We start from the raw sequence: 27,480 nt of genomic DNA on the forward strand, positions 1-27,480 counted from the left end.
TGCAACAAAGGCCAAGGGCCGGATTTGTACCCAGGACTTTTATTAGATTCTATGATATGTGCTTTGGCTTGGCGAGCCTCGATGCCCTACACTTCCTCTTTAAACGACACTGTGCAGCGTAAAACACAGGGCAGGAAAACTAATCTTAATTAGGGAGTGAGATTTGCGGGAGAAAAAACACCTCGAGATCTTGAAGGGAAAAAAAGATTAGTGAAAAACTGCAGTATTGACTAAAACAGTGAGGTGAGGATACTGACCTACTGAGCATCAGCCAGCAGCCAAGCACTGCTAAGATGTGATCCAAATGCTCCAGGCGTTCTGGCAGGTAACCAGACATCGTTTGAGGACCGCGAGTGCATACACTTTCAGTGTGGGTGGCCACAGTGGGAATCGAACCCCCGACTCGAGCTTTAGCGACACGTTCTACCTACTGAGCGACGCAGCATCACCAGGATGTTACTAGTCCTGCTCTCTCCCCATAAGACGTCTTTAAAACTACCTGGAGAAACTGAACGAACACATGAAGAAGCGCCGTATTGAGAAGAAAGTCCAGCTGTGTTCGGTATAAATTATAGCACTGTTTCTATAAAAAGCAGGAATTCCATCTAACGAGGACAAAAAAACAACTAAATAAATAATTTATTGCATCGCCGCATAATAAAGGCTTTGATGTTTCCCGAAGCCAAGTCTGTCTTAAAAAGGGGCACTTCACCAAACTAGGACACGTAGTGTCAGAGAGGAACAGTGTTGTGGCGTAGGCTGAAGTTACACAACATGCCCTGGGCAGCCGAGAGGCTGAGCCCTTTATCCCTCTCCTTCAACATCACCCAATGGCCAACAGCGAAATATGGACTTACTCAGCTAACGTAGCTACAGTATAAACACGGTTCGGAATGTTCGTAACTTACTCAGCTAACGTAGCTACAGTATAAACACGGTTCGGAATGTTCGTAACTTACTCAGCTAACGTAGCTACAGTATAAACACGGTTCGGAATGTTCGTAACTTACTCAGCTAACGTAGCTACAGTATAAACACGGTTCGGAATGTTCGTAACTTACTCAGCTAACGTAGCTACAGTATAAACACGGTTCGGAATGTTCGTAACTTACTCAGCTAACGTAGCTACAGTATAAACACGGTTCAGAATGGTAGTAACTTACTCAGCTAATGTAGCTACAGTATAAACACGGTTCAGAATGTTCGTAACTTACTCAGCTAATGTAGCTACAGTATAAACACGGTTCGGAATGTTCGTAACTTAACTTACTCAGCTAACGTAGCTACAGTATAAACACTGTTCAGAATGGTAGTAACTTAACTTACTCAGCTAACGTAGCTACAGTATAAACACGGTTCAGAATGTTCGTAACTTAACTTACTCAGCTAACGTAGCTACAGTATAAACACGGTTCAGAATGGTAGTAACTTAACTTACTCAGCTAACGTAGCTACAGTATAAACACGGTTCGGAATGTTCGTAACTTACTCAGCTAACGTAGCTACAGTATAAACACGGTTCAGAATGTTAGTAAGTTAACTTACTCAGCTAACGTAGCTACAGTATAAACACGGTTCAGAATGTTAGTAACTTAACTTACTCAGCTAACGTAGCTACAGTATAAACACTGTTCAGAATGTTAGTAACTTAACGTACTCAGCTAACGTAGCTACAGTATAAACACGGTTCAGAATGTTAGTAACTTAACTTACTCAGCTAACGTAGCTACAGTATAAACACGGTTCAGAATGTTAGTAAGTTAACTTACTCAGCTAACGTAGCTACAGTATAAACACGGTTCAGAATGTTAGTAACTTAACTTACTCAGCTAACGTAGCTACAGTATAAACACTGTTCAGAATGTTAGTAAGTTAACTTACTCAGCTAACGTAGCTACAGTATAAACACGGCTCAGAATGTTAGTAAGTTAACTTACTCAGCTAACGTAGCTACAGTATAAACACGGTTCAGAATGTTAGTAACTTAACTTACTCAGCTAACGTAGCTACAGTATAAACACGATTCAGAATGTTAGTAAGTTAACTTACTCAGCTAACGTAGCTACAGTATAAACACGATTCAGAATGGTAGTCATTAACCGAGTGACTTACTAGTGAGTGAGTGAGTGAGTCATAGAGCCGGTCATAGAGGTGCTTCACATCTAAAAACAATGCAGATTTATTTTGTACATAATCTCAGACACGACCAAATAAAACTGTTGCACACATTCATTTCATTTGACAGTTATTGAGAGTAAATGAGTTTGGATGTACCGGTAGCCACCAGTGATGTCAGCGGGGACCTCGACATCCTTGTGTTGTGTTAATTACAGCATCAACATCTTTTCATTGAGCTGCAATTAACTTAGAACCAGCTACTGGGAGACAGAACGTGAGGGTATTTTACTGAGAACCAGCTACTGGGAGACAGAATGTGAGGGTATTTTACTGAGAACCAGCTACTGGGAGAGAGAACGTGAGGGTATTTTACTGAGAACCAGCTACTGGGAGACAGAACGTGAGGGTATTTTACTGAGAACCAGCTACTGGGAGACAGAACGTGAGGGTATTTTACTGAGAACCAGCTACTGGGAGACAGAACGTGAGGGTATTTTACTGAGAACCAGCTACTGGGAGACAGAACGTGAGGGTATTTTACTGAGAACCAGCTACTGGGAGAGAGAACGTGAGGGTATTTTACTGAGAACCAGCTACTGGGAGAGAGAACGTGAGGGTATTTTACTGAGAACCAGCTACTGGGAGACAGAACGTGAGGGTATTTTACTGAGAACCAGCTACTGGGAGAGAGAACGTGAGGGTATTTTACTGAGAACCAGCTACTGGGAGAGAGAACGTGAGGGTATTTTACTGAGAACCAGCTACTGGGAGACAGAACGTGAGGGTATTTTACTGAGAACCAGCTACTGGGAGACAGAACGTGAGGGTATTTTACTGAGAACCAGCTACTGGGAGAGAGAACGTGAGGGTATTTTACTGAGAACCAGCTACTGGGAGACAGAACGTGAGGGTATTTTACTGAGAACCAGCTACTGGGAGAGAGAACGTGAGGGTATTTTACTGAGAACCAGCTACTGGGAGAGAGAACGTGAGGGTATTTTACTGAGAACCAGCTACTGGGAGACAGAACGTGAGGGTATTTTACTGAGAACCAGCTACTGGGAGACAGAACGTGAGGGTATTTTACTGAGAACCAGCTACTGGGAGAGAGAACGTGAGGGTATTTTACTGAGAACCAGCTACTGGGAGACAGAACGTGAGGGTATTTTACTGAGAACCAGCTACTGGGAGAGAGAGAACATTAATGAGAAATTAGAAGTATGCGCGAGTGGACGATATGGAAATAAATAAAGGCATCAAGGTATCGCAGCGATAAAAAAGGGAGGGACTCAGTAAGACTACATTTATTAGCTGAATTCATCAAGCTCTGTGATAAAAGAACAAGATGCATGTATTGTATGCCTTTCATGCAGAAGTGTCCAGTCACAACCTCACTCAACAGGTCTGAGACTTCTAATGAACAATCCTTTCAAAAGTGCATAAATAGATCATCATCAAATTAGCGTTTGGCATACATCCGTCGTCAGGTTCACTCTGTGCCTCCCAATAGACCCGTCTCAAACCCTGCCCTCTTTTCTTGATCCTCCAATCACAACTGTCGCTTACCTCGGACAAACCAAGTTTGTCCGAGGTAAGCGACAGTTGTGATTGGAGGATCAAGAAAAGAGGGCAGGGTTTGAGACAGGTCCATTGTGTGTTCCCTGCTGGCAGTACCGTCTCCGTGTTTAATGCATTTCCCATGAGCCTCTTTGCCCTCGTCTTATCCGTGTGCTTTCTACAGAGCGAATTCTTGGGTTTCTTGGGTGGCTGCGTATATTTGTTTCCCATTGTTGCAAATAATAAAACACTTAAAAAACACCCAGCGTTCCGGCGCACAAAGAAACCATCACGTCCCATCACAGTTTTGAAAACAGAGCAGCGGAAAAGTGAGCGGCGTGTCGAACCGTCGGTCGTCTCTCTACACTCTCTGCGACTTAATTCATTAAAAAAAAATAACAGGAAGAGAAGAAAATTACACATTTCCGCTTTAAAAGGCAGGAGACTTACCCACGGTGTACCAGCTGGCGTCTGTGAGCTTGCCGATCACCGCCTCGCTGGACAGGCCTTCGTTGGTCTTCACCTCAACCGTGGAGCCCACCTGCAGGGGACAGAGGAGGCACAGGGAGGCTCACACACACAGCCACGAAGCCACACGGGAGGAGGACAGACGGACTTAAAGGGACATGCTGCATTATGGGAATTGTGCTCACCGTCTTCTCCAGAGTCAGACGAGAAGATGGATACTAGTGATGAACCGATGTGAAAATTGTGGCCGATACCGATAACCGATATTAATATTGCCGTTCTGGCCGTTACCGACATTTACCGATGTCGATATCTCTGTATAGAAAACACGTTATGATAATCTTTTCCCCCCCCCCCGACGCTGAGAGATTGCGCTGTGCAGGTGAAAAGATGCGACTGCTGCTTCCTCGAGTACCGGAGGGGACACGTGATGCAAGGCTTAGTCCACATTGCAGCCGGCTTGTGGGAGGCATGGCCTAACAGCGTTCGAGACAGGGGAGGGTAGAATTGGACGATACGAAATTGGGATGGGCGAAAAAATTGAAAATGGGAGAAAAAGTAGATAAAAAAAAAGAAAAAAAATTACTACTATTTAAGGCCAAAACATGTAAAAGGGGGGGGGGGGGGGGAGAAGAAAAAATTATAATATTTTATTTTTTTAATATCAGCCCAATCTTGATATCAGACCGATACCGGTGTAAAAAAAACAGCCATATCGGCGGCCGATATATCGTGCATCACTAATAGATACCAATCTCCTCTCTGTGCTGTTCAGTGGAAAGCTATCTGGCTGTGAGCTAGCCTAGCTTAGCACAAATTAATGGAAGCGGATAGGGACCGCTAAAGTTCTGGGAGTGGTGTTCTTGGCTAGCTGGTCCATAGCCACTTCCATTCACTTTCTTTAAAAGGAAACTAACTGCAGTGTTCAGATACATACAGGGAAAAAAAAAATTTAAACAGAGTTTCATTTGAAAATGTAAAAGTGCAAAGTTCCCAAAAATAAAGGTACTTGTAGGTTTTGGTACAATGCTGGTTACTTTCAGCAACCGGTCATTATAACGGTGTGAAGTAGTTGGAACAGTGTGAAGTCACATGTAGTTCAAGTAGACCTAGCGTCCCTCAGTTAGAAATAGTCTTGGATCTTAGTACTCTAATAATAAAATAGGTCTGAGACAGAAATAGACATGTTACAATACCCCTTATGCTTTGATGTAATGATATAACTGTGGTGATGGATACCAAGTAACCGTGGTGATAGATACCAAAGATTATTGAGTCCTTGACATTAGTGCAAGGTAAGAATAGAGGCCTTGACCTGAGTACAAGGTAAAAACAGAGTCCTTGACTTGAGTACAAGGTAAATATAGATGCCTTGACTTGAGTACGAGGTAAAAACAGAGGCCTTGACCCGAGCTGAGTACAAGGTAAATATAGATGCCTTGGTCGGAGTACAAGATTAAAAACTGAGACCTTTAACCTGCGTAGGAGAAGACAACAGAATGTGTTGTTTGGTTCTCTTGCAATCACCACGCAAACATCAGCTAAATTTAGCCTCATCTCACCACTACTGCCAGATGAGATGACAAAGACGTATAGCGATTTTGGGTGAAAGAAACACACTTTGGAATAAGCAAACTCCTCTATTAGTCGACTAAGAATTTCAAATTCAGGGACAGACCAAGTTCAGATACTCCACAAAAAAGAAACTGTTCAAAAAGAGCAGCAACAAAGAACCACACGTTCGTCAGAACCAAGAATGCACCGATACCATCTTCGATACCAGCTAAACTTCAGGTCAATTCTAAGATGGCACCCGAGTACGGCGACATCCTCGAATGACAAGAAGAGGGCGGGTCACTCAGTGTCGTCACGGAAACGCTCGACAGCAGGAGACGGGCCGCGCTGCGAGAGACACGGCGTCTCCCAGGGGGCCGAGCAGCGTCTGTGAGGACGTTCCAGCGCCTCGGACATAAATCACGTTTCAATTACAACGTCGGCTTCCCACGGTCACAAAAACAAGATAATCGAGATGACACTGTTATTGTGCCACGTGCTGCTGTGGTGCTCTCATTCTGACCGGTGTTGGAAATGCAGCGCACCCTTCCTTCACAGCGGGGGCCACCTCCCCACCATTATCAATCAAAATAATGGCAATTATGATTTCTGCCACAGTGGCGCTAGCAGCCCTACTATGACCCGTCTTCTTCTAGGTGGTGTTGTTGAGCTGCCTACATATTTAAATGGTAAATGGCTGCATTTATATAGCGCTTTTATCCAATTTGTTCCTCACGTTTGACCTATTCACTAACATTCACACAGCGATGGCAGAGGCAACCATGAAAGGTGCCAACCTGCACAACGGGTTAGGTGTCTTGCTCAAGGACACTTCGAGGAGGAACTCTCTCTAGTCTCTAGGAACTCTTCAGGGTTCTGTGGAGTGTTTTTGGGAGAGTCTCTAGGAACTCTTCAGGGTTCTGTGGAGTGTTTTTGGGAGAGTCTCTAGGAACTCTTCAGGGTTCTGTGGAGTGTTTTTGGGAGAGTCTCTAGGAACTCTTCAGGGTTCTGTGGAGTGTTTTTGGGAGAGTCTCTAGGAACTCTTCAGGGTTCTGTGGAGATGAAGTGAAGAGTCTTACCCTCAGAGGCCCCTTGACCTGGTCATCTTGGACAACCTGCGACGTCGTATCGCCTTTCAGGGTCACCTGGAGAGAGATGGAGAGAGAGACCGAGAGGAAAGAGAGAGAGAAAAACAGACCTGGGTTAAATTGAGGTGTAATCCTATTGCATTAACAGGTACACAGACAGACAAACCCTCTCCTGTGTGTATGTACTGGTGCCAAAAGAGCTTTACAACCTGATGCTAGTGCTCAGGGCTCCACGGTAGGCTTACAGGCTGACCCCGGTTCTCAGGGCTCCACAGTAGGCTTACAGGCTGACCCTGGTTCTCAGGCCTCAACAGTAGGCTTACAGGCTGACCCCGGTTCTCAGGCCTCAACAGTAGGCTTACAGGCTGACCCTGGTTCTCAGGCCTCCATGGTAGGCTTACAGGCTGACCCTGGTTCCCAGGCCTCCACAGTAGGCTTACAGGCTGACCCTGGTTCCCAGGCCTCCATGGTAGGCTTACAGGCTGACCCTGGTTCTCAGGCCTCCACAGTAGGCTTACAGGCTGACCCTGGTTCTCAGGCCTCCACAGTAGGCTTACAGGCTGACCCTGGTTCCCAGGCCTCCACGGTAGGCTTACAGGCTGACCCTGGTTCTCAGGCCTCCACGGTAGGCTTACAGGCTGACCCTGGTTCCCAGGGCTCCACGGTAAGGCGGAGTGAAATGGCCAATATCATATTTGTCTTAGTTTTGACGGTATAAACGTATTTGATAGTTGTCATTTTAGAGCAATTCATTATGATCCATTTCATTTTTATACTGCTCCAATAAATGTTTTAGCAACATCAAAATATACAGTGTGTATATTGATATGTATAAATTGTTTTGCATAGACTCATGAAGGAATACCTCCTAGTTAGGAGGTCTGTATAACTCCTAGTGTTTATAACCCCTAGTGCGAAGTCTATAAATCCTAATGAGAGGTCAGTATAACTCCTAGTGGGAGGTCTGTAGAACTGAAGGTATACCATCATGGATGCATCAGTCCATGATATATTACACACAAAATAAAAACATTGCTTAATTTTTTTTATGAAATAGCACCATGACAAATATGGCCCAGGGCGACTGTATGTGTGGAACGACAGGAGGGTACAGATGGCCTCGGAGACCCAAACCCCACATAGCGCCTAATGGCTTCATGCGTATCACAGCGAAGTGCTAATGAGGGAGAGGCTCAAGTGTTCCTCTGAACCTGCCACAGCTGGGGAAGTGACGATACATACAGTGAGAATCTAACTCCGATCCTCCTCCATCTCCATGTTGAAGGAGCAGGTGCTGCTCGCGCCCAGTACAGCCGTGGGACTCTGACTGTACTGGGCCGGTGCAACGCCACAGCTCACCGGCCATGGTTGCCACTTTAGTGAAAATCAGCCGTTTGATTACATTCACCGGTTGTTTGCCTACCAAGATGTCTGCGATGTAATACTATGGATCGATTATATAAAGTGATAGTTGTACTGAAATTATCCATTGTGGATGGAAGATGAATTAGACGTGTGCCAGAGTGGTTATGCTGAAGGAACACTGGTACAGTTTGGTTGATTAGAAATGTGCCAGAGTGGTGGAAGATAAGATTAGAAATGTGCCAGAGAGGTGGTGCTAATAGATTAGAAATGTACCAGAGAGGTGGTGCTAATAGATTAGAAATGTACCAGAGAGGTGGTGCTAATAGATTAGAAATGTACCAGAGAGGTGGTGCTGATAGATTAGAAATGTGCCCAAGCGAGCGAGAAGAATTCAGCGACTCTCTTGAAATTAAGGTTCTTCCTTCATCAGGGCTTCATCATGTTGCCCAAGCACCTTGGTTTTAATTGTATGAATAAAGAACATTATTTTTAGAACATCCATCAGCCTCCAAAGAGTTGCTGAATCTTTCCCCCTTGCTGAAAAACGACAAGCAAATATCTGGCAAGCACCGAATCATTTAAAAAGAGGTCCTTCTACATGACTGCATGTGGGGAAACTCAATTAATTGTCGATTAAATCAACCAAATTGACCAGTCCACTGTGACGGAGGGCAGTCCTGGTGCAGCTGGAGAAGGGATCCCGTCTTCTGGCAACAAGAGTATCACTCCTCCTAACTCCAGGACTATCACTCCTAACTCCCAGCTCCAGGAGCCGATGGGAAAGGTAAACAAACAGACTGGCTAGTTATCAATCAAGACTAGTTGGGACAAGTAGAGGCGCGGGGGCGAGACAAAGGGCAGCGGGGGTTCAAACTAATGCATGAGCGCCAATGAATGAGCTGGGATTGAATCACCGTCTGACGTCATGAGTCAGTCGGCTCTTCCATGACCCAGACTTTGCTCGTTGATCCTTGTGCCCAACCCCCCAAACTGAATGTATGGTTTTCTGAAGATGGTTAAGCACATCTCTGGTAAATACTCTTACTACTTACACTGCTGGCCAGTACGACTACTACCATACTGTCTTTATACCTATATCACTGTACATATTAAACAACTCTGTACATACATTCGATTAGCACTACACTCAGTAGTACTAATTTGGTATATTTTGTACCCAGTTTAAAATCACCTGTACATTGTATATCGCACTTTACTGCTAAATGTGCACTCTGGTTGGATGCCAAACTTATTTTCGTTGTACTGTACTTGTGCTGTATGATGACAATACATTAGAATCGAATCTAATATTTAAAAGAGGTCCTTCTGAGTGATGACATGTGGGGGAAAGGCAACTGTACAGATTTGTCGATTAAGAATTTCTTTAGTTGACAGCCCTAATGTGTGTACCCCTTTCTGTCTATTGTACATTAATTATGGTCTATTCCTGATACAGGACCCAAGGGGTCCTGTCTAGCATTACAGAGAATTCACCCTACAACAAGGTCAAGAACTACGTTGAATTTCACTTACCCAAACCGATGTCAGTATCCCTTCACCCGTGTACTTTCTGGGCGGCGACAGGCCCGACATCTCGTGTACACAAATACACTTATAGATGTAGATGACCACAAACGCACACCCCAAAGTCTTCATAGGAAGGAAATCAAAAGATGGCCTCAACTTCTGGCGAGTGTACCGCTCCCAAACACATCACGCTCCGACAAGAATATGGACATCTCTTTGAGTATGTGAAACATGAACATAAACCCCCCCCCCCCCCCCATTATAGACCTCTCCAACTTCCGTAGGGTGAATTCTCCATAAAGCTAGACCGGCATCAGGGCTAATCAGGGTCATACATTTGCAGGTGTTTCATAACCATCATATATGCATATTTCCTGATGGTTCAAATCCTTATTACGGTGACCTCAAAACGCTCATAAAAAGGTGCAATCAATGAAGCAAATGAAAAAAATCCCCATCAACAAAAACACCAGAGTAAAACAGATCTATATAACGGGACAAGAAAGTTGATACTCCATCTACAGAAACGTACCAGAATGTTGATATGGTAAAAAATTTAAACCCATCGTGACACTTAGAAGAAAAAGCCACCAATTAACAGGCAAGACAACATTTCAACACCAGTGGGCTTTAATCCTTGGGCTGAAGCATCGCCACACCAACGGCAATGTGATCTTTGGAACATTACATTTCGCACAGACTCTCCTTTCTCTCTCAACCTCAAAATCAGACTCGACTGTCCCAACCGTAGTCTTGCCCACCACTAGAGCTAGTTAACAACAGACACACGTCCCATGCCGTGTGCGTATCGTCGAGAAATCTAAATGTGACAAGGGCTGTTTTCCTTGGGACTTATTCCCCCAGTCTTCACAACAGAAGAGGCGAGGATGTGACTGGGATAATATACAACAAAAAGGAACAGGCAGCTTTGTTAGAAATAAATAATGGGATCAGTGTACAACAACAATAACAATAACAAAAACCAGGATAATTCCATCATCAAAAGAAGACATTTACCACTGGGATCAAGGAAAGGTTGGAACTCCAGCCTGGCATAGCAAGACCTCCCCTTCCTGATCTTAACTGCTGACAGAAACAAGTCCATACGTGATAGCTGTCACTACTAGACACCATTACCTACCGGATAGAGGCGGCGCGCGGTTTTTCTTTCTTCTAGGGCTAAAACTGTGTCGCCAGGCGGGGAACCTGTTCCACCCACAGCCACTCACTATTCCACCAGCCGAGTAGAAAGAATTCAGCCATAAAAACAGATAGTCGTTAGGTTCTTTAGCTGGTGAACATACCAACCGAAGTGGCTGGATGAAGAGGCTCTGTTGTGAGGAGGACGTGCGATGATTGGACATAAACCTTTTACTACGGTGTTCCGTGTCTCAAGAGCGTTCATGTCTTAAGGCCCTCACCAGAATTTGTCCAGGTGGATCACGGGATGTAAACAAACGTATTTGTGTTGAATGGTATCTAAAGTCTACAGCTAATGAGACATTATTTTCAAGTTGTTGCGAGCCAATTGGAAAGGTTAACAGCCTTATCAAGCTTGCCAGTTCCTTCCCTTCATGAAAGGTAGTAAGGTGGGAACAGGGTGGAAAGGAATACCAATCAGAGCATGACATAAGGGCAAAATGGCCACCGTGTGAACATGGCCAATGGGTCCTGAACATAAAGACACGAATACTTATGGCTTCTGCCATGGAACAGTCTAGAGAACCTCTGGCCTAAGGTGGCGGTCAAGCTGATCCGTTGCACTGGGCAGCGGTGGCACAGCAGGTAAGAGTGGGCGGGTCTGGTCATCTGAAGGTTTCCAGTTGAATCCTGTGTGCTTGAGCTAAACACTTAACGCCCAGCTGCTCCTGACAAGCTGGTTAGCATCTCGTACAGCTGCCCTCGCTGTCGGTGAGCGTGAGGCGTATATTGTAAAGCGATTTAAGTGGTCAGAAGACAAGACGAAGCGATATATAAAACGCAGCCCATTCACCCGTCCGTCTACGTCCGTGTTTTTTGGGGGACAAGGCTATTGGCTCGACTACTACAATAGCAACCTTTATGGCTCAGCAAAAACATCCTCAATAAACGCCAATATGTCTAAAACTCTGCCCCCTGGGCCCTGCATGCTCACCTCCACCCGCCGCTCTGACCACATCGCCCCATGTCCTCCACCGCTCTGACCACATCGCCCCATGTCCTCCACCGCTCTGACCACATCGCCCCATGTCCTCCACAACCTTCACTGGTTCCCCATAAAATACCGGATACACTTCAAAATACTGCTCATCACATTCAAAGCCCTCAACGCCCCCCCCCCCCCCATCGCCACACCCCGACCTGTCACCTAAATCTGCTGATGCCAACCTACTGACTCCCTTCAAGACCAAGCTCCGGACCTGGGGCGACCATCCCTCTGGAATGCCCTCCCCAGCCACGACCAACACCCTACTGTCCTTTAAAACAGCCCTCAAAACCCACCTTTTCACTCTTGCTTTTCGACCATTAACTGTTTTTGTTTTGTTCTGTTTTTTTTTGTAGTTTACACTGTAAAACATCTTTGTAAAAACGCTATATACATTTATTGTACTGTACTTATCGTACAGAACTTGTAAGTCCCTTTGGATAAAAGCATCAGCTAAATGACTAAATGTGAATTAATGTATTATTATTATTATTGGGTGCATCTCTGGCCGTCAGGGAGTCCAGGCAGCAGACGCTGTGGAGCCGAAAGGATACATCACCACCAGTTTGACAAATCCCAACAAGGACGTGTTACGTTAGCGACGCCGTTCAGCTCTACAAACACACGATGACGCTAGATCTGAATCTAAAAAGAAACCAAAGGACAGAGTTACGTTCTGTCTTTTTTTCTCCCCCGTTCTGCGATGGGCCCGGGTGGCCGGCCGCTCTGCCCTTTATCTGACAGCCCAGGAAGGTTCCTACACAGGCGGGCAGCCATCCTGGCGTATGGCAAAGAGGCACGGCTGCACCATATAGTGTGTGTTGGCAACCGTTATCCAAACACTGACGATAGAAAAAAACAATAATACTTAAAAACAAATGTTCAGATTGTTCTTAAGGGAGAGGGATTCAGGGTTTCCCGTTCCAACGCGTCAATGGAGAAAAACCAGTCGGGTGTCATCGGTGAACGTGCGAGCATCGATTCACATTATTCTAGACCAAGCAATAGATTAAATTAACGCACGCTGCTTCGCGCCACAAACAGGACTGGTCTGCATCTACGCGTCATGTTTTTACAGTACTTTACGGCCGCAAAGGCGTCCTCTCCCTCAGTCGCTGGCGTGCATCATTTACATTAACCTTCACTGTGTTTACGCTCCGTCCTGTGTGTCTTACCTTAACCTTCACCATGCGTTTAACAGTCTTGATCTTGGCCTCGCAGAAGGCCCCTCTGTACTTGGCGCTGACATCAGTCCCGACTGTCAGGTAGGCAGGCTCATCCACTGCCTGAGAACAGACAGACAAACACACAAACACTGTTATTACGATCATGACTAACGAACAACGCTAACTTTACCGAAAGAGATGCCGATAGAATCCGTGATGTTGCTTTGTATGGAATACAGTATATTATTAGATAATGAATCAACACAACTAGATGTTTTAGTTCAACAAGACTGGTCTCCAAAGCTACAAACACATTATCCCACCCCAATACAAAAAGATGGATGTCTTTCTGTGCATTCAAATGTGAAATGGCTGAAGCTATTGTTGAGTGCTAGCTTGCCGTGTGTGAATAGATCCACCAGCTGCAGTATAACACTGTAATACATCCAATGTGGCTAAAAACAATTATCTTGCGAGCTTATTTCAAAAGAGGTGTCGCCGGTTTTCAACAGAAGGAGCAGAAGGAAAGTCAGTCACTTACCTTCATCTTTTAGGCTATTTGAGGGAGTCCAGCTCGAAAGATTTAAATCGCTGAAAAGCACAAAAGAGACGAGATTGTGTGAAGAACGACAACATACGTACATTTGACCAAATAACCTCGTGGAAAATTGTCCAAGAAGGATTGTATGAAAATAATAATAATAATACCCGGACAACAAACTAGCCAGTGACTTCTATAGCTCACGCATTATGTTCGAGCTCGATGCAGCCGCCTCCCCTCCCTCCTCAAGATTCACTCAAATATGTGGCAATATTTTTTGCTTTACTACGACGTGTGTAGAGATAGATCATCAAAAAGAGGACATGGGCGTTCCGGTGTTGATGTTCATTATAACATCAGATCTGCGGGGTTGAAGAAGGAACAACAACGTTACGGTGAACGCGCCGCGTACCGTCTTTTCTCCAGAGTCAGACAAGAAGATGGATATCAATTTCCTCTGTGTGTGTGTTCGGTCAAAAGCTACCCCTACTAGCCTTAGCTGTTGGCCCAAAACACCGCTCCCGGAGTTAAGTTAAGCTAGGCTAGTGGTCCGTATCCGCCTCAATGCAGTTGTGCTAAGCTAGGCTAGCTTTCTACTGAACGACACACAGAGGAAATAATGTTGTATCTTCTCGTCTCGACTCTGGGGAGAAGACGGCGAGCACATGCCCCTGATGTCGGCTCAAAGTGTTCCTCTAAAGGCAGGTTAGCGTTAGTAAATAATAATAAGCCTGACCCCAGCAGGGTTGGTAAAGGGGGGCAGCACCGAGGATCGGTGGAGTTGCTTCCCGCTTGTCGAGCAGCAGCAGAGACTCTGTCACGTCGCCATCACAGCTCCCCGGTGCAGGAGGAGGGTCCAGCTGCAGCGCCGGGGAACCCTCCTCCTCCTCTCACTGGGAGGGCAAGCCTGTCTGTGGCTGCAGCCACCAACCTACCTACTGCTTTCTATTCTCAAAGTCAACTGCCTGTCTGTTTAACTTTCTGTCTACATTTAGTCATTTAGCTGATGCTTTTATCCAAAGCGACTTACAAGTTCTGTACGACAAGTCATCAGGAAGGGTACAACTCTATCAGCTGAGTAACAATGTTCATCAAAGTGTTGCGTGTTACAGTGTAGGTTAGTTTATTAGGACACGTGCATGACAGTAAGGTTAGTTAGGGTTAGATTTTTTTTTCTTGCTGTCTAAGTGCATGTCTATGGCTTGGGGGGGGAACATGCACTTTTAGAATCACCAGAAAGGCTTTGGAAAATAGTGAAATGCCATGTTGTGGCCTCAATATTTTCAAAACTAAATTATATGAAAAGGTTATGGAATTAACGAGAATGTGATACAATATGTAATAAAAACGGAGCTCAACAACGCATACATTTGATTAGCCCCTTTCGTGACTTTCGGTTTGCAAGCCTGGGGCTTTTGTGACCGCAGTCACTTATTTTCTCATCGCGATCACCCAGCAAAATAACAACCAAGCGTGATCGCGGGGCTCGTAGTGTGTCAAAAACATATCAGATCTGAATTTCAAAGATACCCAGCATACAATATGGGTTTAACACAGCTTCACGATGGGGTCTGGAAGCTCGGAGTTGCTAATAAACATTTTAAATCATTTTCATAAAACGAGTGTACTCACGGAGCGAACCTTGGCAAAATGGCTGGTGCGTCCAGCGATCACTGCGCTCCCTATCGGTCCCTGTTGGTCATTACCTATAGGCCATTACAGGGTAGAATCTGCTGAGCGCGTCTCCTGTGTATTGTTGTAATGACCAACAGGGACCGATAGGGAGCGCAGTGATCGCTGGACGCACCAGCCATTTTGCCAAGGTTCGCTCTGTGAGTACACTCGTTTTATGAAAATGATTTAAAATGTTTATTAGCAACTCCGAGCTTCCAGACCCCATCGTGAAGCTGTGTTAAACCCATATTGTACGCTGGGTATCTTTGAAATTCAGATCCGGGGAGCTCCAGTAGCTCACCACGTATCTCGGCGCTATTTCTGCATCGGGAGGAGCCGTGCTGCGTCACGGTTCTGGTTGACTCCGAGTTCGATTCCCGGACCCGCCGTCATTTGCCGAATGTCTTCCCCTGTTCTCCCTCCCGTTTCACTCTACAACTGTCGGTCATGCTTGACCAAAAAAGCGATAAACGCTAAAAAATTAAGTTAAAAAAAAAAGAAATTCAGATCCGATATGTTTTTGACACACTCCGAGCCCCGCGATCACGCTTGGTTGTTATTTTGCTGGGTGATCGCGATGAGAAAATAAGTGACTGCGGTCACAAAAGCCCCAGGCTTGCAAACCGAAAGTCACAAAAGGGGCCAACATTTGATCAGTAGAAATCCGTTAGTTTCCCCCCCAATACCAAGATTGCGGCGGTCTCGTGACGTCAGAGTGTCTTCGAGAATAGAAGCAGCTCGGAGGTGCGCTGTTTTAAGTGAGCGTGTGTTATTGGATTGATTGAACATTGTATTAATGTACGCCTTGTTTAAAACTGGTTATGCGCTTAGGCCCCCTTTCGAAGTCGGTTAGAAAGCACACAGTAAATTTCGCAGAGTAAATTTTACTCAAACTGAGTACAATTTACTCAGTTTGAGTCAAATGTACTCAGTTTGAGTCAAATGTACTCAGTTTGAGTCAAATGTACTCTGCAAAAATGTACTGTGTCGTAGGTTCTGTGGCTGCCACCACAGGCTTGTGCCCAGCAGTGAGAGGATGACTCTACGGCGCTGCAGCTGGACCCTGCTCAGAGAGGGGGGCAGAGCGACGTTAGCTCAACGTTAGCTTTAATAAACTAGCTACCAGCTAACACGAAAAAAACACCAACAACACCCCGCTGTGCTTATCTACCACTGTCGTCGCGATGAAAACGTGTCGTAAACCAAAACAAAAGTGTGAAGAACGTCTCTTTTTTAGGGAGAATTGAGCCCTTCTCCTCCCAGGTCTCCCCCCGAGGAGCTAAATTTAGCTAACAGGCTCCAACACTAACCTTGCTGCTGCTCTCAGGATCATATGGAGGAGCTGCGATTTAAACATGGATGTAGACCCGACTATAGAGCGTTATATTCGCTTCATTCGTTCCATTCGAGCAGCAGGGATACTAATAAACAAGCGGGCCTTCGATGAAAACAAGAAAAAGTATTATTTATTTAATAATATTGCACAAAAGAAGGCGCATAACACATTTCTTCACTGGTGGCAAAAACAAGCCACCACCACCACTGCCATTCAATTCAGTTTTTTTTTTTTTTTTTTTTAAACACCTCGTTTTTACGTTACGACGACTAACTAATACGGTGTTTTTTCGCCTTTACTCAATGGACGCTATGCCCTGCTTCTATTGTTGATAAAAGTTCTCGTTTCGTTGTGTATATTTTTATATATAAATACTTACATGCTCCGCGACGCGACGGTTGTTCAGGGTTTCTGCTTCAGCGACACAACAAGCTGTTGAGCTCGAGCCCCTGTGTGTGTTTCCCCCCCGGAGGAGTCCCGGATTGGCTGCGGGGACAGCGCGTCGTCGGCACGGCGAAATACCATTGGGCGAATGGATCCGCGATTTCCATTGGTCCTTCCCTCCTCTCCTTCCTCGCGACGCCATTGGTCGATACGAACACGGCGCCTCGAGGGGAAACGTCCGCCATTGGTCGTGACGTCGTCTTCACACTCTCTCTCAGCAGCAGCAGCAGCAGCGCCGGGGGTTTCGTACCAGAAACTCTGACCACCACCACCACCATAGATACCACTGCTGCTACACTTCCGGTGTTTTGAGCTCACTGGAGTGCGTGAATGAATGTTTCTTCTTCTCGTCAAATGTATATACTCTCTTTTTTAGACTCTTTTTGTATCACAAACAGTACTGTATTTGTAGATCTGGTATGCCATAAATGTATAGATGTAGCAGTACTGTCTATCTGTATGTCATATATGTTTATATGTCAACGTCTTTCTCTGGTCTGCATCCCCTTAACCTGTTAAATAAAGTTTTCATTCATTAATTGAAAATGGGGGACCCTGATGTAAACCAGACAAACGTCTTTCTCTGGTCTGCATCCCCTTAACAATTGTGTGTATTGAGCCGTACTGTATTGTACCCATTCTGCAATTTGTTAAATAAAGTTCTCATTCATTCTTGCCTTTCGTTTACAACATAGTGCAAAATTGTCGATCAAACATATGCATATCGGCGACACATGACATTTACTCAAAGTTAAAGCGATGAATTGGTGAAAAAGATCGAAATTAGACTGTTATATAAATATATAGATGTAGCAGTAGTCTATCTGTATGTCATATGTTATGATGAATTGAAAATGGGGGACCCTGATGTAACCAAGACAAAAGTCTTTCTCTGGTCTGCATCCCCTTAACAATTGTGTGTATTGAGCTGTACTGTATTGTACCCATTCTGCAATCTGTTAATACAATTTTCAATCTGTTATTTTTCTTGACACACAAGTCGGGAGTGGGCAGGCATGTAAACTAGAATATGTGACCGGAAGATAATGGAGGTAGAGGCAGCTGGGTTTAAATGCACGTCTCGTTAGCAACAGCAACAATGCTACTATTACTTGTGTGACAAACACATGACATATCTACAGGACATTTAGTTCGACCGGGGGTTTACCTCAAGGGCATTCCTCCGTCAGCTGGCTTGCTGATTGGGTTGGGGGGGTCTGGGGGGGGTCAAGCTCCTTTGAACTCTTGAGTCGCTTAAGCCGGTGTCTTATCTGCCTCAGTGAAAGTAGCAATGTCTTAAGGTTCCTTTGAGTCTGCACACTTGCTGTTTCAGCAAAGCAATTTTTCACACACACACACACCACAGCTAAACCATAGCGATGCCCAGTACGACTAGTCTGCTGTTGGCCAGGAGTGCGATGCCTTGCTCAGAGACACCTTATTGGTAGATGCTGAGGAAGATTTCCCCCACTGGTTTGGGGATTTGAACGGTCAACCTTCCAAGTCACAGGCCCTTCTCTTCTCTAACCTTTAGGCCATCACCACCGCCAGACTTGGGTCAGTGAAGGAGTCCAGTTCCTCGGAGGAATGAATGGATAAGAGAGGAAAATATGGCTGTCTCTTAATATTTTTCTGAAGTACAAGGAATACACGACAATAGAATGCCGCAGTGTCTGTAGAATCGCAAGAAAAAAATATGTGATCTGGCAAGTGTGACTGCAATGAACGTTGCTGAAAAACATACGATTTCTGATCTTTCAGAGGTTAAAAAGCACCTTGTAATGGATTTGGAGAAGCCAGAAATACTACCCCATGCTTTTGATTCAGCTCGATCGGCGAAGCGGTTGCCTTTCGTTATGGCAAGCACCGGACTCAACGTTCAAAACTGGGTCAGTGGTACAGGTTTCAACCTAGGAGAGGAAGCTATAAACCCTTTATCTTGTGTAAACAACAACGATGTTGGTAGGAAAAACTACACACTTCCGTCTACCAACCGTGCATGCATCTTTTGGGGGGGGGGGGGCAACTCCAGTAACTGTTAACCTCCGGTAGTGAAAGGGTTAACCGTCTGTAGTGTGGTAGTGAAAGGTTAACCTGTAGTGTGGTAGTGAAAGGGTTAACATTCTGTAGTGGTAGTGAAAGGGTTAACATTATGTAGTGGTGGTGAAAGGGTTAACCGTCTGTTGTGTGGTAGTGAAAGGGTTAACTGTCTGTAGTGTGGTAGTGAAAGGTTAACCTGTAGTGTGGTAGTGAAAGGGTTAACCTTCTGTAGTGGTAGTGAAAGGGTTAACCGTCTAGTGTGGTAGTGAAAGGGTTAACTGTCTGTAGTGTGGTAGTGAAAGGTTAACCTGTAGTGTGGTAGTGAAAGGGTTAACCTTCTGTAGTGGTAGTGAAAGGGTTAACCTTATGTAGTGTGGTAGTGAAAGGGTTAAGCGTTCATGTTCCTGGAGTCCCACTGAAAGATGTGCGTGCAGTTTTAGAGACAGAATCGTGACTTTTGCCTGTGAGGGGACGTTGGTGAAAAAAGAGTCTTCTAGTCCTCGTTGGCGCGAATGACACCTTTCTCTCTCAAAGTGATAGACTGAAAACCTGTGGTAGAAGCTTGTGAAACTCGCTATACCATGATCATTTATGAATCACTTTCTTTGATCATCTATGGTAATGAGCTTCACTCTTATTTTCATCATAGTTGTAAGAGTAATAAAGTATTAAGTGTGATGTCTCATCGAAGGAGCTTTGATAACCTGTACAGAACCCCACTGGCTGAGGTCATTTATCTGATTAAAAAGGCAAGGAACACTTTTTCTCCAAGTTTTCTTTTTTATTGTCAAGGCCAAAACATCAAACCCAAAGCAAAATAACTGACATTAATGGTCCATGAGCTACAAAACATACAAAAGAATATCCATCTGTCCTCTTTGAGTGCTGCGTTTACAATGGCCGAATGTGCGTGTTGTGTGTGTGTGTGTATGAATGAATGAATTGAGAGTTTACATGTTGTCTTCGTCGGAGTCATCCTCCTCCTCCAAAGAATCCTGTGCGTGAGAAAAGAAGCGGCAAGTCAGAAAAGCGGGAAAATACAGGCATCAGAAGTTCTCTTGTCCGTGTCCAGAGCTAACAACAACTTTATATAATATATAGATATATCATATCCCCAACAACTTGGTAGGATCATTACGGTCATTTCCAACCTAGACCCAAATTCCCCATCAGCTGGCATCAATTTGATCAACACCGACCAACACCTCTAACTGGGCTAGAAATGAGTTGTGTCGTTCAGTGGTCATCAACCTTGTTCATGTCGAGGACCTTTCATAATGCTTTGGGCTCGGACCCCCGTTTCATAATGCTTTGGGCAGTGGACCCCCCCCGTTTCATAATGCAGTGGACCCCTGTTTCATAATGCAGTGGACCCCCGTTTCATAATGCAGTGGACCCCCGTTTCATAATGCTTTGGGCAGTGGACCCCCCCCGTTTCATAATGCAGTGGACCCCCGTTTCATAATGCTTTGGGCAGTGGACCCCCCCGTTTCATAATCCAGTGGACCCCCCGTTTCATAATGCAGTGGGCAGTGGACCAGTTTCATAATGCAGTGGACCCCCGTTTCATAATGCAGTGGACCCTCGTTTCATAATGCTTTGGGCAGTGGACCCCCCGTTTCATAATGCTTTGGGCAGTGGACCCCCGTTTCATAATACATCAGGACCCCCGTCTGAGAAGATCTTAGTTGTTGGATATGATTTAGTACAGAATTCCACATCCGTCTTTACTGTAAGTGGGGGAGATGACAGTGGGAAGATTCAGGATTCAGATCATTTCATGGTCCATCTATGGTCAGACTAACCTAGTCACTGTTATATCCTCTCTCTTTGGGTCTATGGTCAGACTAACCTAGTCACTGTTATATCTTCTCTCTTTGGGTCTATGGTCAGACTAGCATAGTCACTGTTATATCTTCTCTCTTTGGGTCTATGGTCAGACTAACCTAGTCACTGTTATATCTTCTCTCTTTGGGTCTATGGTCAGACTAGCATAGTCACTGTTATATCTTCTCTCTTTGGGTCTATGGTCAGACTAACCTAGTCACTGTTATATCCTCTCTCTTTGGGTCTATGGTCAGACTAACCTAGTCACTGTTATATCCTCTCTCTTTGGGTCTATGGTCAGACTAACCTAGTCACAGTTATATCCTCTCTCTCTGAGTCTATGGTCAGAATAACCTGGAGTTGTCACCGTTATATCCCCTCTCGTTGGGCTCTCTTTTAGTCAATGACAGTTAAATTAAATTACTCTTTTCCCCTCGTTCTACTGGGGACCCTCTGCACCCTCCTCGAGGACCCCGGGGGTCCCCTCCATGTTGTCACCCGCTGCTCTAGGCTGGTTCCTGGGTGTTTGTTTGTGTGGGTGCGTGAGTCGACTGTAGCTGCTTCCACGTAGAATCCAGTCCCAACAGGGAAACCACACAACCGTTTATAAAATAATCAATCAAAAGCAATTTGAATGTGTCCCGACTCTGAAAGGACATTATTTGTGTTTTTGTTTTGCTTTAGTTCCCCATTTCACTTGTAGCAGTTGTACACGGGGCGGTTAGAGCTGTGCACTCAGACGCCAAGCAACACCCCCATTATAAAAAGGGACAAATTGATGGCACAAATGGACCGTTTATATGGCAATGATGACCTACTGTGCCTCACGTAGAGTGTGTTTTATAATGGAGGTGAGTGAGCGTGACTCTGCACCAGAGCCCTGTGGTGAGGGGAGGGGCTTAGGGGAGGGGAGGGGCTTATGTCACGGGGCTCTGCAGCCTGCCCATCTATATGCACTGTCCAAGTGTTTTCTGTCAAAAACGCAGATCTCAGCAGCACGGCCATTACTGACCAAACTAGCGCTGTGATGCGGTCAGGATATGTAGTCAGCACCACAGCACTAGAGCCACCTTGGCACAGGGGCGACAACGCACGTGTAGGCTGCGAGATGTGTAGGCTGTAATCTGTGTAGGCTGTAATCTGTGTAGGCTGTAATCTGTGTAGGCTGTAATCTGTGTAGGCTGTAATCTGTGTAGGCTGTAATCTGTGTAAATCAACTAATGAACTGTCCATCAAGATAGCAACCAGTGTCCGTATATCAACAGTCCATCAAGATCGCAACCAGTGTCCGTATATCAACCGTCCATCAAGATCGCAACCAGTGTCCGTATATCAACCATCCATCAAGATCGCAACCAGTGTCCGTATATCAACAGTCCATCAAGATCGCAACCAGTGTCCGTATATCAACCATCCATCAAGATCGCAACCAGTGTCCGTATATCAACCATCCATCAAGATAGCAACCAGTGTCTGTATATCAACCGTCCATCAAGATCGCAACCAGTGTCCGTATATCAACAGTCCATCAAGATAGCAACCAGTGTCTGTACATCAACCGTCCATCAAGATCGCAACCAGTGTCTGTATAACAGTCCATCAAGATAGCAACCAGTTTCCGTATATCAACCGTCCATCAAGATAGCAACCAGTGTCTGTATACCAACCGTCCATCAAGATCGCAACCAGCGTCCGTATATCAACCGTCCATCAAGATAGCAACCAGTTTCCGTATATCAACCGTCCATCAAGATAGCAACCAGTGTCTGTATATCAACCGTCCATCAAGATAGCAACCAGTGTCTGTATCAACCATCCATCAAGATAGCAACCAGTGTCCGTATCAACCATCCATCAAGATAGCAACCAGTGTCCGTATCAACCATCCATCAAGATAGCAACCAGTGTCCGTATATCAACCGTCCATCAAGATAGCAACCAGTGTCCGTATATCAACCGTCCATCAAGATAGCAACCAGTGTCCGTATATCAACCTAGGGCTGGGCGATATAACGATAAATATCGCGATATATTTTAATAATCGATATCGAATAAAGATATATATCGAAAAATAGTTTTTTTTATTTTTATTTTTTTACCTGCAACAGGGCAGTTTTAAAACCAGAGACAGTGGACAGACTTGTCTTTCTTGCAACTTAAAGTAATGGCTTTGCTTGTCCAAATGACAATACTGACCAAATTGAGATTTATTTTTCTCGTCCATTTATTTTGTTTGCTTTCTAATTTAAAATACAGTTTGAAACCGTCTGTACACAGTAGGCTATGTGTGCTAGCAGAGCTAGACTCCAGTCACGAGTCACGGTGCACATGTGCGGTGGTTTGTCCACCAAAAAAGCGCCAAAAGATCGAAAATAAACTAGCAGAGCCAGAACTGTTCAACTCCCCTGGAGCCACAGCCAGCAGAGAAGCCGGTTTACTTTCGCTTTTAAACCAGCTGCAGCCTGAGAACTGGAGTGTGAGGGGATGTAACACTAAAGATGGCGGCAACGACAAAGAATTGCTGCAAAATAAACATACATCTGTTGTTTAAAAAAAAAATAAAAAAATTATCGATAGAGAAATATGATAACATTATCATATCGTTATCGCGATATGAATTTTTGCCATATCGCCCAGCCCTATATTAACCGTCCATCAAGATCGCAACCAGTGTCCGTATATCAACCGTCCATCAAGATCGCAACCAGTGTCCGTATATCAACCGTCCATCAAGATCGCAACCAGTGTCCGTATATCAACCGTCCATCAAGATAGCAACCAGTGTCCGTATATCAACCGTCCATCAAGATAGCAACCAGTGTCCGTATATCAACAGTCCATCAAGATCGCAACCAGTGTCCGTATATCAACGCCTAGCAACCATTCCACTTCCCACCCCCTTCCTGAGCACTATAGTGACTAAATAAATCACTTTAAATAAAACAGATATTACAGAACAGAACAAATTGTCTTATATTCTTAATCTGTAATGTCCTTGTTTTATTTGTCACCTATTTAATAATTTCTTATTGTTAATCTTGTATATTTAGGTACATTTAAGACCTCAATCTCTTTCATTTGTAAATTTTTTGTTTATCTTTCTTTGTTCCATTGTGCACATAAATATGTGCTGTAGAGTAAGGCTGTCCCCGAAGCCTGTTTTGGGGATTCGAACTTAGTCAGGTTTATATATATTTTTTTTAATAAATATCCTCAAACTAAATCCTCAATTTCAATAGTGATTAATCTGATTAAATGAGTCTCTTTTATTAAATCAACTTTCTTTAATGAATATAACTCAGTTTTTTTTAACTAATATTAGTGTAGCCTAATCTTTATCTGCAACTGTGAAGAAAAACCCCATTGGTTTAAACCGAATCAATAGACGCATACAAAATATATAAAAAAAAATTAACATATTTTATTAAAAATGAAAAATTCAAATGTTGATTTAGAATTTGAATGCCAACGTAACAAACGAACGTTCGGGCTCAGCCTTACTGTATAGACTGGGTGCTGAGGTGCTGTAGAGACTGGGTGCTGAGGTGACTGGGTGCTGTAGAGACTGGGTGCTGAGGTGACTGGGTGCTAGGTGCTGTAGAGACTGGGTGCTGAGGTGACTGGGTGCTGTAGAGACTGGGTGCTGAGGTGACTGGGTGCTAGGTGCTGTAGAGACTGGGTGCTGAGGTGACTGGGTGCTGAGGTGCTGTAGAGACTGGGTGCTGAGGTGACTGGGTGCTGTAGAGACTGGGTGCTGAAGTGACTGGGTGCTAGGTGCTGTAGAGACTGGGTGCTGAGGTGACTGGGTGCTGTAGAGACTGGGTGCTGAGGTGACTGGGTGCTGAGGTGACTGGGTGCTGAGGTGCTGTAGAGACTGGGTGCTGAGGTGACTGGGTGCTGTAGAGACTGGGTGCTGAGGTGACTGGGTGCTGTAGAGACTGGGTGCTGAGGTGACTGGGTGCTAGGTGCTGTAGAGACTGGGTGCTGAGGTGACTGGGTGCTGTAGAGACTGGGTGCTGAGGTGACTGGGTGCTGAGGTGACTGGGTGCTGTAGAGACTGGGTGCTGAGGTGACTGGGTGCTGAGGTGACTGGGTGCTGTAGAGACTGGGTGCTGAGGTGACTGGGTGCTAGGTGCTGTAGAGACTGGGTGCTGAGGTGACTGGGTGCTGTAGAGACTGGGTGCTGAGGTGACTGGGTGCTAGGTGCTGTAGAGACTGGGTGCTGAGGTGACTGGGTGCTGAGGTGCTGTAGAGACTGGGTGCTGAGGTGACTGGGTGCTAGGTGCTGTAGAGACTGGGTGCTGAGGTGACTGGGTGCTGAGGTGACTGGGTGCTGAGGTGACTGGGTGCTGAGGTGACTGGGTGCTGAGGTGACTGGGTGCTGAGGTGACTGGGTGCTGAGGTGACTGGGTGCTGTAGAGACTGGGTGCCAGGTGACTGGGTGCTGAGGTGACTGGGTGCCAGGTGGTGTACATCTTACCTTGGCGTACTTCTCAGCCTCCTCCTTTATGTCTTTGGGGACCAGCACATGCTTTCCATCCGTTACTGTGGGAGAGAAGACGAGCGGCGTGACTCATCATAACGTCAGGACAACCAGAACAATTCAATTCCAAAAACTTTTAGTCCCGCAAGGGGCTGCAATGAATGGAAGCGGACAGTGCTGGTTAGCCTTCGGGAGAGTTGGACAACGCCTAGGCCTAGGCTAACCGGCCATGTCCGCTTCCATTCATTGTGCTAAGCTAGGCTAACGTGCAGCCAGATAGCTTTCTACTGAACGCACAGAGAGGAAACTGGTATCTATCTTCTCGTCTCTCTCTGGAGAAGACGGTAAGCTAATTTCCCAAAATGTTGGCGTGTTCCTTTAAGAGACCGCTCGCGACTGACTGTAGAAGTAGGACTGCCGGTGGTGCGTTTGTTATCAAGTGCACCGGTTCAGTTCCTACATGGAGACATTCCAGTGGTTCCGCGAGCGAGCGGTGTGCCAGCTGTCAGACAGTGGTTTCAGAGGTCGAGGTAAATTCTAGCGAGGCGCCTCGCTCTATAAACACGTGTTCAGAGCACATGCATATAGCTGATGTCAACCAGATGGGTAGGGCTTGGCCCGCTTGTAGGCGTCTCCCCTAGTGCCCTTCTACTTAGATATGCAATGTTGTTATTCCTAGGACGTCGGACCGCACACTGCAATTATGTTCTAATGTTTCAACTCATCAGTTCAGCAAGAGACGGGTAACCACCACCATGCACAGTGAGACATGTAGCCAGTTAAGGCCTCTACATGCTACAGCAACTGCAACACAACATCCACAACGCAACAATGTTGCAGACACTCTGCCTTTATGCTTCTGCAACATCCACACGCAGCCTATGCAACATTGTACCCCGTATGTAGCTAGGTTCCCTAGATAGATGAAACTTCCCTTCTCAACCAACCCATTGATAACAACCCATATAAATAGCCGTGTTTGTTTTTGCTTGTGTTCTTGTATATAGTGTAATATAGTTATATTTAGTTCGTTTGTTACGTTTGTTAGTTTGTTAGTTTAAACTTTAGGTTAGTTGTAACGTTAGTTTAGGTTCGTTTTAACGTTAGATAATGTACAAAATAAACGTCTTTCCTGTGTTTTTATTTTGAAACCCCCCGACCGGAAGTATTTATGATGCTATCGCTATCGGCTTGTGTAGTCCGGTTCTGTGTTTGTTGGTGTCTGTAGATTGTTGGTGAACAACTAACTTTAGGTTCGTTTTAACGTTAGCTAGCAGCAGGGATGGACGCCGTTGTGCAAATGCAGGCAGCTACAGGCACTCGAGGTCGAGGAAGAGCTGCTGAATTTAATCGGCAGGAGAGAGAGAGAGCTCGTATATCCCTGTGGCTGTGGTGTGGTCGTATAGGCAAGAAAGTGCAGATCGAACTACCTGTTGTATTAAATTAATTGATTGCTGTTTAACTTGTCCCTGTCCAGTCCTCTCGATTAGCCCCACCGTTCATTGTAAACAATGATGCATGTAATTATATTAACGTTACTGTGTTGTTGTAGCTATGTTAATAAATTCTGAATGGCATTAACGTTAGTTGGGTGGCTACAACAAATTCTCACAAGCTGACATCGTAAAACTACAACACTAATAGCCATGGGGATATTTTTTTAATGATTCGTTACGGCGAAATCAATACTTCCATTTGTATAAATTACGTTAACTAGCAAGGATAGTATTCCTGCCTGCGGGACCAATATTATTCTATGACAGCCCCGCCCCCATTCACTATCCAACCAATCAATGCTACGCAACATGTAGCATGCGACAGGTAGCCACCATGCACAGTGAGACAGGTAGCCACCATGCACAGTGAGACAGGTAGCCACCATGCACAGTGAGACAGGTAGCCACCATGCACAGTGAGACAGGTAGCCACCATGCACAGTGAGACAGGTAGCCACCATGCACAGTGAGACAGGTAGCCACCATGCACAGTGAGACAGGTAGCCACCATGCACAGTGAGACAGGCAGCCACCATGCACAGTGAGACAGGTAGCCACCATGCACAGTGAGACAGGTAGCCACCATGCACAGTGAGACAGGCAGCCACCAT

General features: G+C 45.3%; 2 protein-coding genes across 2 annotated transcripts in view; both read right to left on the minus strand.

Annotated features, from left to right (window-relative positions):
- Nucleotides 1-17,012, minus strand: part of arid4a (AT-rich interactive domain 4A) — a 96,025-nt gene extending 79,013 nt beyond the window's left edge. The window contains exons 1-5 of the mRNA XM_084308529.1: nt 16,959-17,012; nt 13,570-13,619; nt 13,038-13,148; nt 6,777-6,842; nt 4,126-4,216 (exon numbers count right to left, since the gene is read on the minus strand). Of these exons, the coding sequence (XP_084164655.1) occupies nt 4,126-4,216; nt 6,777-6,842; nt 13,038-13,148; nt 13,570-13,575 (274 nt within the window). The 5' untranslated portion in view covers nt 13,576-13,619; nt 16,959-17,012. The remainder of the gene's footprint in view (nt 1-4,125; nt 4,217-6,776; nt 6,843-13,037; nt 13,149-13,569; nt 13,620-16,958) is intronic.
- Nucleotides 17,013-19,829: 2,817 nt separating this feature from the next.
- Nucleotides 19,830-27,480, minus strand: part of psma3 (proteasome 20S subunit alpha 3) — a 39,552-nt gene continuing 31,901 nt past the window's right edge. Inside the window, exons 10-11 of the mRNA XM_084307460.1 lie at nt 25,371-25,435; nt 19,830-20,058 (exon numbers count right to left, since the gene is read on the minus strand). Of these exons, the coding sequence (XP_084163586.1) occupies nt 20,014-20,058; nt 25,371-25,435 (110 nt within the window). The 3' untranslated portion in view covers nt 19,830-20,013. The remainder of the gene's footprint in view (nt 20,059-25,370; nt 25,436-27,480) is intronic.

The sequence above is a fragment of the Notolepis coatsorum genome, assembly GCF_963971535.1.
Source record: "Notolepis coatsorum genome assembly, chromosome: 2".
NCBI classification, from domain to species: Eukaryota; Metazoa; Chordata; class Actinopteri; order Aulopiformes; family Paralepididae; genus Notolepis; species Notolepis coatsorum.